Source organism: Notamacropus eugenii, chromosome 6 (assembly GCF_028372415.1).
Source record: "Notamacropus eugenii isolate mMacEug1 chromosome 6, mMacEug1.pri_v2, whole genome shotgun sequence".
Lineage (NCBI taxonomy): Eukaryota > Metazoa > Chordata > Mammalia > Diprotodontia > Macropodidae > Notamacropus > Notamacropus eugenii.
The window spans coordinates 96,966,219-96,979,877 of NC_092877.1; the positions used below are offsets into that span (position 1 = coordinate 96,966,219).

The window sequence follows — 13,659 nt, forward strand, 5'->3', positions numbered from 1 at the left end:
CATTGTTGATTAGAGAAATATAAATTAAAACAACTCTGAGATGCCACTTCACACCTATCAGATTGGCTAATATGATGGAAAAGGAAAATGATAAGTATTTGAAGGGATGTGGGGAAATTGATACTCTAATACTCTTTCAGTGGAGTTGTGAACTGATCCAACCATTCTGGAGAGCAATTTGGAATTATGCCAAAGGGCTATAATAACATGCATACTCTTTGATCCAGCAATACCTCTACTAGGTCTGTTTCCCAAAGAGATCATTAAAAAAGGAAAAGAACCTGTTTATATTATGTGGCAGCACTTTTTGTGGTGGCAAATAATTGAGGAGATGCCCATCCATTGGGGGATGGCTGAATAAGTTGTGTTATATGATTATAACGGCATACTACTATGCTATAAGAAATGTTGAGCAGGTTGATTTCAGAAAAACCTGGAGAAACTTACTTGAACTGTGTCAAAATGAAGGAAGTAGAACCATGAGGACATTGTACCCTGTAACAACAATATTGTAGGATGATCAACTGTGAATGATTTAGCTAGTCCCAGAAATACAGTGATCCAACAGAATTCTGAAGACCAAATGGAAATAGTCCATTGAGGAGGAAAAAAAGGAGCCAATTCAAAATTTCATGCTTGTATTTCTCATCTTCTTGAACTGACTTCCACAGAATTTTAGTTCATTCATTCTCTCTCTCTCTCTCTCCTTCCTATTAAACTAGAAGTGTCAAATACATTGTGTGGGTCTTAGCATAGCCCAAATCAGATTAAAAGTCTAGGAGCTGTTAAATATTTTGCCCCTTGTAGAGAGAACTCTAGCTGATGTCTGGGTAATTGAAGTTCCCAATCAATGCTAACCTATGTCTCTCTGCCAGGCTTGTGACCTGTTTCCCAATCTTGTCATCCTTTTTGTTTCTGTCACCATTGTCTATAGTATATTTTAATGACAAAGAGCCATTTCTGTTGCTCCCCCCATTAATCCTCATGCAAAAATGTAGTCTATCCAATGTTTTTCAGCTGTGGTTCCTAGATTCCTTCACATTCATGTAGCTTCTTTGTATATAAAGAAGCATTACTTATTGTTTCTTTTGAATAAATCATTCCCATCCAGAGGAATGGTCCAGTAATAAGCATCATGCCCTCGAGTGTCAGTGACCAATGAGGCCAAATTAGCCTCCTTGCATTAGGAGCTCCAGTTCATCTTGCTGCTTCAACTTTAGACATTTGAGGCCACGAGTTCTAATCCTGTGTCCTTCCTTTAATGGATTTTGTCTTCTGGGAATTTCTGTGAAAATTGAGACATGAGTTGTGCTTGGAAATGTTCCTATAGCAAACTTTGCAGAATAATGAGCCAAAATGTTTTGAAGGAGCCTGGTCTCTGTTAATCTGAAGCTTTGGGCACTCTTGGCTGTGAGTTATGCATAAAATGAAAGTAAAACAAACTAGTAAGAAAAAAATAAATAAAACAAACAAAAACCCTCCTTTTTTAAGGTCCTTTCTAGGTAAAACAATGAATGACTCAATGGTTTGTAAGTCAGATGATCTCAATTCTTATTGATTTCAATTTCTTCATTCACGAAGAAAAGTTGAAAATATCACTACTCTGCCTGTCTTACAGGAGCTTTCCTAAAATTAGACTCAAGAAAAAATGTCAAGATTCTCCTTTGAGATAGGTGTTTTATAAACAGAAGTACTTGTTATGACATATTGTTAGATGTGTGGTAGCATATGTTAGCAAACAAGACAATTTCTTTAAGTCATATTAGTTATCTCACCAAAAATTAATTGGATCTGTTCCAATTTGCCACCCAGCAACAGCTGAAACAAATCTAATTTGTTCCTGGAGACATGCAGGCAGGGACGTTTGTGCTCATGATGTACACTTACTCATATCTGAATCCAGAAGTGCCTTAGAGTGTTCCCAGAGTTGTGGTTACCTGTCTGGGCATGGAGAACTATTGAAGAGGTCTTCTGTGACTGTTGGACAGCCCAAAAAGTCTGGAGAACCTATAAGAACTCACTTTTACAGGGTATTTTATGAACATAATCTCATTTTATCTTCACAATAACTTTGTAAATAAGAGAACTAGTCCAAACATTGTTGCTATTATCTCACTGAAAGGTGAGGAAACTGATCTTTATAGAGGCTAGATGACTTTCCCTAGCTTTTTTATGTACATGACAGAGCTAGAACTTCAACCGAAGTCCTAGAACTTAACTCAAGTCCTAGAACTCTGATTCCAAATTCCAGTTCTGAAAAAAATATTCAGAAATTGTCCACTATATTCTTATCCCACTAGACTAGACTACATCCAACTTGCCTAGAAAGAATAGGGAGATACACTGCTTTAGAAAAGGAAGACAAGAAGGAAAAAAGGAAAGAAGGAAAGAAGGACCAAAATGATACTCCTTAAATGACTTATTGATGCTAAAAAAAAAACCAAACCCAAAAAATAATTGGCATTTTCTAATGACCACCTGCCCCATCAATCTTCTCTTGTAACAAAGACATATAATTCAGCAAAAGCAAATAAAAGCATTCTGGCATCCATTTTTTGTCATCATGAGTCTCATTTCTCTCTGCCAAGAGGAAAGAGACGTGCCTCAATATCCACCCTCTGATGTAAAGATGGGTAAATGTACTACTTAGAGTTCTCATGTCTTTCAGTGTTGTTTTCCTTTATATAGTTGCAGTCATGACTTCAGTTGTTCTGATTCTGCTTATTTTTTACTCTGCATCATACAAGTCTTTCCCAATGTTGTCCGAATTCTTCACATTTGCCATTTCTCTAGAGTGCAGTAATATTTCATTACATGCATATACCACGTCTTATTCAGTAATTCCCTAATTAAGGGCTAACCACTAGGCTTCTAGTTATTCGCTACCACAGAAATTACTGCTATAGTAATTATTTATTTATTTAGCAATTTATAGTAATACTGCTATATTATTTTTGCAAATATAGAACTTTTATCTTGGTTGTTTCCTTAACTGGTATGTAAGCCTAGTAGTGGTAACTTTGGGTCAAAGGGTAGTACAATTTAGCGATTTTTAAAATATAGATCCAAATTGTTTTTGAGAATGGTTTGTCTGGTTCAAAGCCTTAAGGACAATGCATTAGTGTGCCTGTCTTCTCAAGGTCTCACGTTTATTATTATTGCCCTTTGTCATCTTTGCCACTCATGTATTTGTTTTTATAGAATTCTTTCAATATTATATTTCAGGATTCAGAAACCTTCACCATCAGATATTTCTTCCTTATCCAGTCTCAATGCCTTTTATTCTAATTTTGTGCATAATTTCTTTTTTATACCTTTAATCCCTTCATTCAGTTTCACATAGCTTGAAGTTTCTTAAGGGGTCTTGATAGTGTGTGTGTATTCTTCTTTGCAAAAATATCCTGATTAATTTTAAGGAATTGATTTTGAAATGACCATTATGTAATTTGATAAAAGTCTAATATGCATATGCTGAATCTAATTAATTTAAGTTAAATAAAATGCTGGTAAATAATTTTTTAAATATTAAATTCATCAAAAAAAGAAAAACTTCAAGTAGTAGATTTACATGCAAATAACATTTGACCTGGAGTTGTCAAAAGAGCGTAAGATGAAGACTTAATAGAACTGGATTCTAGTCACATCTCTGTCAACTTGTGACCTTTGATAAGTTATTTAACCTGTTTGGGCCTCAGTTTCCTTATCTCTAAAGTGAGGGGATTAGCTTAGGTCATCTTTGAGTTAGTTTCCTCCTAGCCCTGATTTTGTGATTCAAAATCGACACTTGTTTATAAAATAAGCAAGCAACCATTCTCATTTTCTTGTTTACTTTTTCTCAGACATACAGGAGATGAAAGGTCAACATTCATATTTCTAAACAATATAGAATATACATACAATATACATGGCTTTATTCTCATAGCTCATTCTTGATATACTTTATAGTCTCATATAGTTTTATTCTTACATTTATACAGTTTTAATCTTATAAGTTCTTTGAACTGTATAGTTGCTTAAATTACCAGATCAAGTGCCATATTACAAATAACTCAAAGCAGGTAAGTGGTGCAGTAGAGAGAATGCTGTTACTGGAGTTAGGAAGAACCAAGTTCAAATTTAGCCTCATACATTTAATAGCTGTATGATACTGGGTAAGACACCCAGGCTCCTCAGGCTCCATTTCTTCATTTGTAAAATAGGGATAATAATAGCATCTACCTCCCTGTGTTGTGTGAGGATCAGATGAATTCATGTTTGCAAAGGCTTAGAAAAGCACATAGTAAGCACTTTATAAATATTATTTTTAATTTCAAAAGTTATCCCCAAATATTTTCATCAGCTTACCTCCTAGTAAACAATTAGTGAAAAAAAAATTGAATTTACTTAATTGATTACTTAATTATCAAGCCCAAGTCTTTTTAGGCTGTTGACCAGGCAAGAAGATGAGCATCCTCTGTTGTCCACAGTTGTGAATCTGTTGTCTCTTTTATGGTTTCTTTCAGTAGGAAACATGCAACTTTCAGCCTATTGATATGTATCTCTGCTCCTCCCCATCTAATTCCACTGTGTTTCAGAGACATAAAGAAAATGGATATTCAGGGCTTGTGAACGCTTTGTCCTAGGACCCAGGTCTTATGTAATCAGTGTGATGTGGAAATAGGGTGACCTGGCTCCAAATTTTTCTGCTTTCACAAAAGGTGGAAAGGAATTATTAGCCGCAAATGACAAAGGAAAACACAGGACCACACAGCTTTTGAAATATGTGGATAATTTTGGTAGTGCTGTGTATTGTACCAGCTTCTAATTATTTGTAACATTTGTATCAGAGCCCCCGTTCTGACACAAGGGGCTTGGATTTCTTTTGGAGACCTCTTCTATATATACCTGCCTGACCCTTTACAAATGGAATTTGGAAACCCATACAATTGCTCAGGCTTATAAGACTTCAATACAGAGTTGTTTTGTTCACACAGTCAAAGACATAGAGACACTCATTTGAGGCCATAGAGAATTAAGATCTTATACTTTCCAGTCAGAGGCAGTTAGGTAGCACAATGAATAGAATGACAGGTTTCATCTTCCTGAGTTCAGATCTGACTTCAGACACTTGCTGACTATGCAGTCCTGGGTAAGTCACTTAATCCTCTTTGCCTCAGTTCCTCTTATGTAAAATGAGCTATAGAAGGAAATGGTAAACCACTCCAGTATCTTTGCCAAGAAAATCTCAAAGGGGGCCATGAGGAGTTGGACAAAACTGAAACAACTGAATAACAACCATTTCCAGTAAGTTGCCTCTGACCAACTGATTTATATAGCCCCCATGACTCATAATACTGAACCTGAGGGGCCCTAGCAAGGGGAATGACTGGAATATGGTCATTGCTTTGTCATTGGCAATGATGCCACTGCATCATTGGTCGACAGTTCCAAAGTTGCTGCCTTCTGCTCATGGCTCAAGGTGTGTAGATCTGTCTTACCAATCTTATCCAACAGATCTGGTACTACTTACCTCCTTTCCAAATACCAGCTCTTGAGCAGCTGGCCTGGGGTTATAACATAATAAGCAGTCCTCAGTGTTAAAGCTGATTGATACCTCTGAAGGCATTGAGGGGTTCTGGCTTATTTTAACCTCTCAGAATTTTATAACCCTTTCCCACAGTACCAGAAGATATTGTAGAGGGCTATTGGAACACTTCTATCAAAAGCTACTCAAGCAATTCTGTTTCTTTTCTGCTGTCAGCTTACATGTAGAACCGACAAGCATTATTTTCTTTTTGCTTCAGAGTCTGGGTATAAGTTCCTTCTGTTGGCATCACTTACTGGATCATTTGGGGTTTGGAGAGAGACTCTCTAAAATATCTTTCCATTTGTCTTTCTCTTTTCTTCTGGGGAAGCTGAGTCATATTATATAAATCACCCCCAGATTGTTCCTCTAAGGCAAGCTTGTGCAACTTGTAGCCCATGGGTTGCTTGTGACTTGCCAAAAGATTTTGGGTGGCTCTCAAAAAATATAGTGGCCCGTGAGCTGCAGGTTGTGCAAATCTGCTCTAAGTTCTCCAAAAAGGAAAGAGATGGGGCAGAGCTGGAAGCACTTAGATTAGTCATATGTGTCTCAGAGAGATAGCCCCTCATAATTCACATAATATAAACAACGAAAAGATGTTTTGTCAGTTAAAGATTGAAAAGAAAATTAGTTAATTGCCAAACTTGATTCTTTATTATGATTGAGACTGAGACCTGAGGCTAGTGTCCCACATCTCATACGGTGAATCATGAATACTATACAGGTCAGTTGATTAGGACATGGGGACATAGGTGAGACTGTGATCTTTTGGAAAGAGAAAATTGCTAACCCTCTTTGGGCTCAGTCATGAGTGCCTTTTATATCTGTGGTCCAAGGTTTGTGGTCCTTGTTAGTGATTATTTCAGCCTCACATTTATTGGTTTCAATTACCTGGAGTCTGCTGTACTGAGTACTATACTATTCAGCACAAGTTTTCCAGATTTCTGGAGGCAAGATGGACTCTAGAGATCAGCAAGCCAAGCCTGCCCACTTTGTAAGTGAGGAAACAGAGGTCTACATAGGATAAATGATGGTCTCCAACTTCACTGAGAAGATGGAGGCCTTTGGACATGAACTATTGCCCACCTTCTTCATTTTTTGAGTATTAGGATCATTTCAACTCTCTTCTCTTTCCCTGTAATTATAGAGAGCTGTGTCCTTCATGCCATTGTACTTGGGTGCTACTATTGCCTTCTCCCTACGGAATCTTGCTATAGGAATCATTTCCTCTAATTTTCTAGAACAGAAGTGTCAAACTTGGAGCCCTCAAGCCCAAATCTGGTTTACATTTTTGTAATTGGGAAATGTTCTTGAAAATGTATCTACCTGATACCTTCATTTCCTTTTTTATCTTCTGTTTCCTCAATCCCCTGGCTTTCATCTCTATCACTATACTCAAAGTGCTCTCTCAAAGATCATGGGATTATAGATTTAGAATTGAAGGAACCTGATAGCAAAGGTGATCTTTTATAATCCCCTTATGCTACAGATGAGCAAACTTGAGGCCCAGAGCTAAGATTTAAATTCTAGTCCCACAATTCCAAGTTTAGCACTTAAAATTCAGTGATCTTTCTAGTAATCCTCAAACGGTTAATTTCTTTTCTTCATTTTTTCATATTCTTTGAGCAACATCACTTTGAACACTGCTAAAAATACAGCTAAAGAGAAGCCACATGGCCATTCTGAAGAATGATGTTCTTGGAATTGAGAGACCTAAAATCAAATCATGGCGTTGGCACTTGGGTTACATGCTCTTGGGCAACTTTAGGCCTTTGTTCCTTCGACCATAAAATGAGAATATAATATGTGTACTGTCGACCTCACAAAATTTGTGTAAGTCAAGTGCTTTGCAAACCTTAAAGTGTGCTACAAAATTTAAGTAATTATTGTATGAGCTAGTTGATGATATTAATAATCAGAATTAAACCTTCACTCTCCTGACTCTCAATCTAGTGAGTTTACCATCATAGCAAATACCCTATTGCATTCCATAGTTAGCCTAGTATAGTGATTCACCAGAGTAAGTACTCTTGTTATTTTCTGAATGCCTTAATTAAATCCATCAAGTAATTACTTTGTACCTACTATGTGCTAGGCACTGAAGTCAGTAAAGCTAAAATGAAAGTGTGCCTGCCCTCAAGGAATTTGCATTATTCTGGGAGAACACAATGTGAACATGGATGAAGATAGTATTGAGTAATTTAAGGAGGTGAAAAAACTAAAAACTGGGGAGATGTTTATATATCATCCCTCCATCAGATGCAGTCTTCTGTCAGTTGGCTTCTCTGTCAGGTTAAAGACCATCTTGTTTTTAACTTCATGTTTTAGGCCCTATCATGTCCCTCAATAAAAGGTTTTGTTTTGTGAAGTTTGGATTCTGTCGAAGGGCTGCACTTGAGGACCTAGAGGGCCACCTGTGACCTTGAGGCTACAGGTGCCCCACCCCTGATTTAAGGACTTCCTGATGGGATAATTTTGTTTGAACTGGCTTTAACAGCAATGACTACTTGGATTGGTTTATGATTCAGATAGATGACTGATCATCCTTCCCTGCTAGCATTTGTAGGAGCACATTCGTAAAAATATGTTTTCTTAAAGAGTGTTTACTATGAAATTATAAGGTGCTTTTATTAAAAAATAGATTCACATGTCATGGGCCATATCTTTTCTTTTAACTTTGAGGGAATCCTGGAATAGAGAACAAGAAATTCCTTCCACTTCATTCTGTTTTACAGAGCATCTCAGAAGTGTGACTCAGCTTTATGAATAACTGTGGAGAGAAATGTAGCATAGTGTTGGAGCTGGAGTCAGAAGACCTGGGGTAAAAGCCATAACTAAGTATTCAGTACTCTAGGTCTAATTCAGTTTTAGAGTGGAGGTTGTGATCCAAGTCAGCAGTGTCAAACTCAAATGGAAATGAAGGCCACTAAACTATACATAAGGATCCCTGTAAGCCATGGAGAAAAACTACACATTGTCTATGTTTTATTGCATTTTTAAAATTTATTTTGTTAAGTATTTACCAGTTATATTTTAATCTGGTTTGGGAGGTGATTTTGGACCACATGCAGCCTGGGTATTTCACATCTCTTTTTTCAGGGTGCTGCTTCCTAGGTCAGGCCTTGTCTCAGGATTACATGGTTTCTGTGCTGTGTTTCTCCTTGAATTGAACATGAATCAGAGAAATGTAACCCTGCCCCTTTTCCTGGAGGTCCAGTGGCCCTGAGGTGTTCCCTCTCCTTGTGTGGACCATAGACAAGACCTATTGTGCTCCTCTGAATGACCTGCAAGCTCTGCTTGCCCTTTGCTTGGGGCCAGACTTGGGTCCAAAAGGCATCATTTCTTTATTGGACCACATTTTTCTCCATTACTTAAGAAATGACAAACTTGTGAGGATGTGGAGCCTCTACTCCCCTCCCTTTCCCTAGGTGGAGGATTGCTATAGGGAGAAAACTTCCCTCTCCTAGATGCTGGTTTTGTTCTTTAGTTGTTAACAGTCCTGTCTGACTCTTCATACGCCATTTGGGGTTTTCTTGTCAAACTACTGGAGTGGTTTGTCATTTCCTTTTCCAGTTCATTTTACAGATGAGGAAACTGAGGCAAATACAGCTAGGTGACTTGTCCAGGGTCACACAGCTAGTAAGTGTCTGAGGCTGAATTTGAACTCAGAGAGATGAGTCTTCCTGACTGCAAGCCTAGCACTCTATCCAAGATGCCTCACAGTATCCTAGGACAAAATCTCAGTTGTCCTTCTCAAATTATAAGTTTGCCTTGGATTGACTTGGCTGTGGTTGTAATTGGCTGGGTTACCTTGGACAACTTTTCACATCTATAAAATGGACTAGATGTCACTTGAAGTCCTATCCTGCTCTAATTATACCATTACGTGATTATAAGACCCTTAAACTCTGAGCTTTGGTGTCTTTCTCATGTAGAATGGAGATAATGATGCTCCCCCCCACAAAATTCTTATTAAGACCAAATGAGAAAATATATGTAGAAGCACTTGGAAAACCGGAAAGTGCTATACAAATGTGGAATTTTCATCTTAATGATTTTTTTCATAATTATCACTTGAAACTTGTACAGCATCACTATACCCTGGTTAAGATTCACAAGAGATAGTATGGCATAGTATATAGAACACTGCCCTGAATCAGGAGGGACTGGGTTCAAATCCTCAGCCACCTACTAATTGTGTGACCCCTGGCACAGGATACTTGTCCCAGATATTTGTTCCAATGTCTTCCTTGTTCTGAGGGTCATCACTGATAGGGAGCTGAAAGGGATCTCAAAGATCATCTAGTCTAATTCCTTTGTTTTAGGTAGAGCTGATTCAAGCCAGCATAAGTTATGAACTATAATGAAATGAGACTCACATAGTCTATCTAACAATTAACAGAAAGAGGATAGCTTAGGCACAGCAGGAAATGGATATGTAGTAAAGATGCAGCATTGCTCAATAGGGTACGTCTTCCTTACTTCTTCGACGGTTGTGCTGGTCACTTGGTCAGAAGTCTTAGGGAAGAGCAATTCCTTCCTCCTTAAGGGCTGACTTTGGTCAGGCAACCAAGAAACTATATGGTAGTCTTGGATTTTGCTCAAGTATAGTTTCTATACCTTTTAAGGGAAAAATGAAGTAATTAACCTAGCCTACAGGATAAATATTGCTCCTACCACATCCTTCATTTTCTAGTTTTATAGATAAGGAGACAGATTTATTTAAATGACTTTACCCAAGATTTTACTGGTAGAATGTATGACAGGTAGGAATTGAAACAAGTTCCTCTGAATCCAGAGCAAGGATTTTTCTATTGGCCTATGAGTGCTATACATGGTTCATATCCTTTCCCAAATGATCCTCTCCCAAAGGGAATGATTCTTTACATCCAAATTCACAATAATGAAAAAAATACTTAAGTGTTAAGATAACACTTCCTCTAATCTGTAGGATGAAAGCTTCACTCAATGTCATGAAACAGAATCCAAGGCTAAAATCTATCAATGAGTAGTTATAATACTCTGATTTGGTCATAAGAATGTAGGTGGATTGACTGTTTAGGCTTAAAACACAATATATAAAATAGAAATTGTCTTCCTATGATTAACATAAAAATTTACATTTTCACCCCTTTCCAGCAACCATCAACTGATCTAGAATTTGATCGGATAGTGATTTACACAACTTGCCTTCGTGTGGTAAGGACAACTTTTGAAAGGTGTGAACTTGTTAGGAAAATCTTCCAGAATCATCGAGTCAAATTTGAAGAGAAAAATATTGCTCTGAATGGCGAATATGGAAAAGAGCTTGATGAGAGATGCAGAAGGGTGTCCGAAGCACCTTCTCTGCCTGTTGTGTTTATTGATGGCCATTACCTTGGGGTAAGTACTCTATAAGGGAAATTGGGCTCTTTTAAAACCCTAGTACAAGATATATAGAATTCTAGAAGCCCTTGGAAAGATGAAAGGAAAATACAAGCTAGAATTTTTTTTTCCTTTGGAACTTGACGCAGAGGGAATGAAAGACTTATTTCTACTCCAAATCAATGAGTTTATAGACTGTTCATCCCCTGAGAAGCTTGAGAATAAGATAAAGTCAGCATGAAATTGTCTTTTGAAATGTATTACTAATGGAAAAGAACAAGTTTGGTGGCTGACATGACTCCATATGAGGAAGTTTTTCAGAGCCACATTAGAATTAGGATTTTTCAGTGCAAGTAAAAAGATGCATTCTTTAAAAGATACACATGATTTTATTATGGCCTGTCACCTGGTGCTCTGGTTCCTACCTAGTGAACATAAAAAGTAAAATGGAATTACTATAAAATGGGACTTAGGAGGACAGACTTTTCAGATTGCTATTTGTTAAAAATCTATTCTTGAATCTAACCATGTTAGCCATGGGAAACAAATAGACGTAAGATTAAGGCAGACTCAATGAAATAATCATCCCTGGCAAAAATACAGCATGCATTCTTCTCATCTCTATGAAAAGTATAATTTAATTAAATGTTCTTATTAAAATTATCATCCTTGTCTGAAATAATAACATTAGAAGAATATCCTTAAGATTCTCCTCAGGAGAAAAAATCATAATACCTTTGTTTGTAATAGCAAGGAATTGAAAACTATTCAAATGTCTAAAGAATGGAGATCAATTGAAAAAAAAGTTATATCATTCTGATAGAATATCATTGGGGTATAAAATGATAAATATGAAGAATATAATATTTTTGTTATTTAAATCATTTTCTGATCATTATGAGATGATGAGATAAAAATATGAATGATAACTAATTCATTTTCTTTCACATGTTCTACTTTTGTAGCACATGTATTCTGCTGATTTAGTTCATCCAACGTGGAAAGAGTTTTTTCTCTAATTCTCTTGACCTTGTATGCATATAAGCAGAGCAAGTAATCTGCCCACTGGTATTCCTAAGGCTTATAACACGTGACGGATCCATAATAAGACATATCCAAATGAATTTTAAGTGATTCTGAATGAAGAAATCTTAGTCAATCAGCTCATAAACATTTATTAAGCACTTATTATGTGCTAAGTATTGTGTTAAGCCTGGGTATACAAATACAAGCAAAAAGAAACAATTCCAACCCTCAGGGAGCTTACAGTTCTGAGAGGGAAAGACTTGTGTTCATCTTTCTTTGCCAAAGAAGACCATGCCATCAAAGGAATGATGACATGACTTGCACTGTACTTTGTTCTGAGTGAGGGAGGGCTGTTGTAGGCCACCAGCCTCACTTCTCCTCCAGAGCCATCTGAATCCAGTGACCAGATATTCCTCAGGATGACTGGAGATGACCCAGGATGCACTGGGAGACCTTGGGCCCTTTAGGCCAAGGTCTTTGAAGGTGCTCACTTAGGGTGACGACTCATTTAGGGAAAGACCACAACTAAAAGGAAGCTGAAAAAAGGAGGTGGAAAATGCAGCCAGGAGAGGAATACAGACATGTCTGGTTTAGGTACCTCCTTAAACACAGGCTGTTTGATAATCATTCAAACAAAGTGAGCATCTGCAGGGAGCCACTGGATGGTATTTCCTATGTGTGAATTATAGGACTGGACTAAATTTCCATGTTGAAGAGATTTGGGGGCATGATAGAAAAAAGATATAGAGTGCAGAGAGAAATGAACAACACGGATACTGATATATATGTATATGTGTGTATATACATATACTCACACATATACCCATATACACACACATATATACATATACACACATACAAACCCATATATACATACATATATGCATGTGTATATAAATATATACAAATATATACATTGCCAACACATACATGTATAAAGATATACATACTCATATATATAGTTATGATACATAGCTACATGTAGTGTTATATATCTTATATAGATATTGTATACTATCCATATTCAGACTATCCCCACAATCTTAGTGCACCTTAGAACTGCACTAAGATAAGCTGCACTAAGATTGTGGGGTTGCCCTATAACTAAAGCTCAATGGCAAAAGTATGCTGAGTGCAAAAATGGCCAAGGACAAGAAATGGACATGTAGCCAGTAAAACTATGTTATCATTTTGTGAAAGTTTATGTCTATATATTTTTTCCCTTTGGCAATCTATAAATTATTGGTTGTTATTTTATATCTTATTAGCTTATTTAATTAATTTTATAGACATTTTTTCTTGTACATTAAGATTATCTAAAAGAAAAATGGGTGGCAAAAAACCCTTGGGGTAAGGAGATGATCTCTTGATAATTAATTCTAAGTTTGCAAAGATTGTCAAATAATAGGTGGATATTGGACATTTACGTTTGTTTAGTAACTGGCTCTTTTGATTTTTCATGAATGTGGCTCAAATTTAATGTTCTTAAAAATGTACTGAGTTACAGAATGGTTTTATGTACTTTCTCATCTTATCTTATGCTTCTGAAAATCGAAGCTGGGAAAATGGAAAAATTAAAGTGTATCATTTGTAAGCCAAGAGATGATATAGCCTCCCTACGGAGGGCCAGCCCCGGAGAAAGAAAGATGGAGTAGACAGACTTTGTCCTGAGATGCCCCAGGCTCTTCTTCCTGCATTCTTTTATC

At 36.9% G+C, this 13,659-nt stretch overlaps 1 protein-coding gene across 2 annotated transcripts in view; it reads left to right on the forward strand.

The window, feature by feature from the left end:
* GRXCR1 (glutaredoxin and cysteine rich domain containing 1) overlaps positions 1-13,659 on the forward strand; it is a 225,062-nt gene that overhangs the window by 175,455 nt on the left and 35,948 nt on the right. The window contains exon 2 of one of the 2 annotated variants that reach the window (XR_011969565.1): positions 10,703-10,792. Coding sequence is in view for 1 of the 2 variants with exons in the window: in XM_072620623.1 (XP_072476724.1) it covers positions 10,703-10,945 (243 nt within the window). In the remaining variant the exon portion in view is untranslated. Of the gene's footprint in view, positions 1-10,702; positions 10,946-13,659 lie in introns of those variants that run through there. The other variant, XM_072620623.1, reaches the window with a different exon arrangement.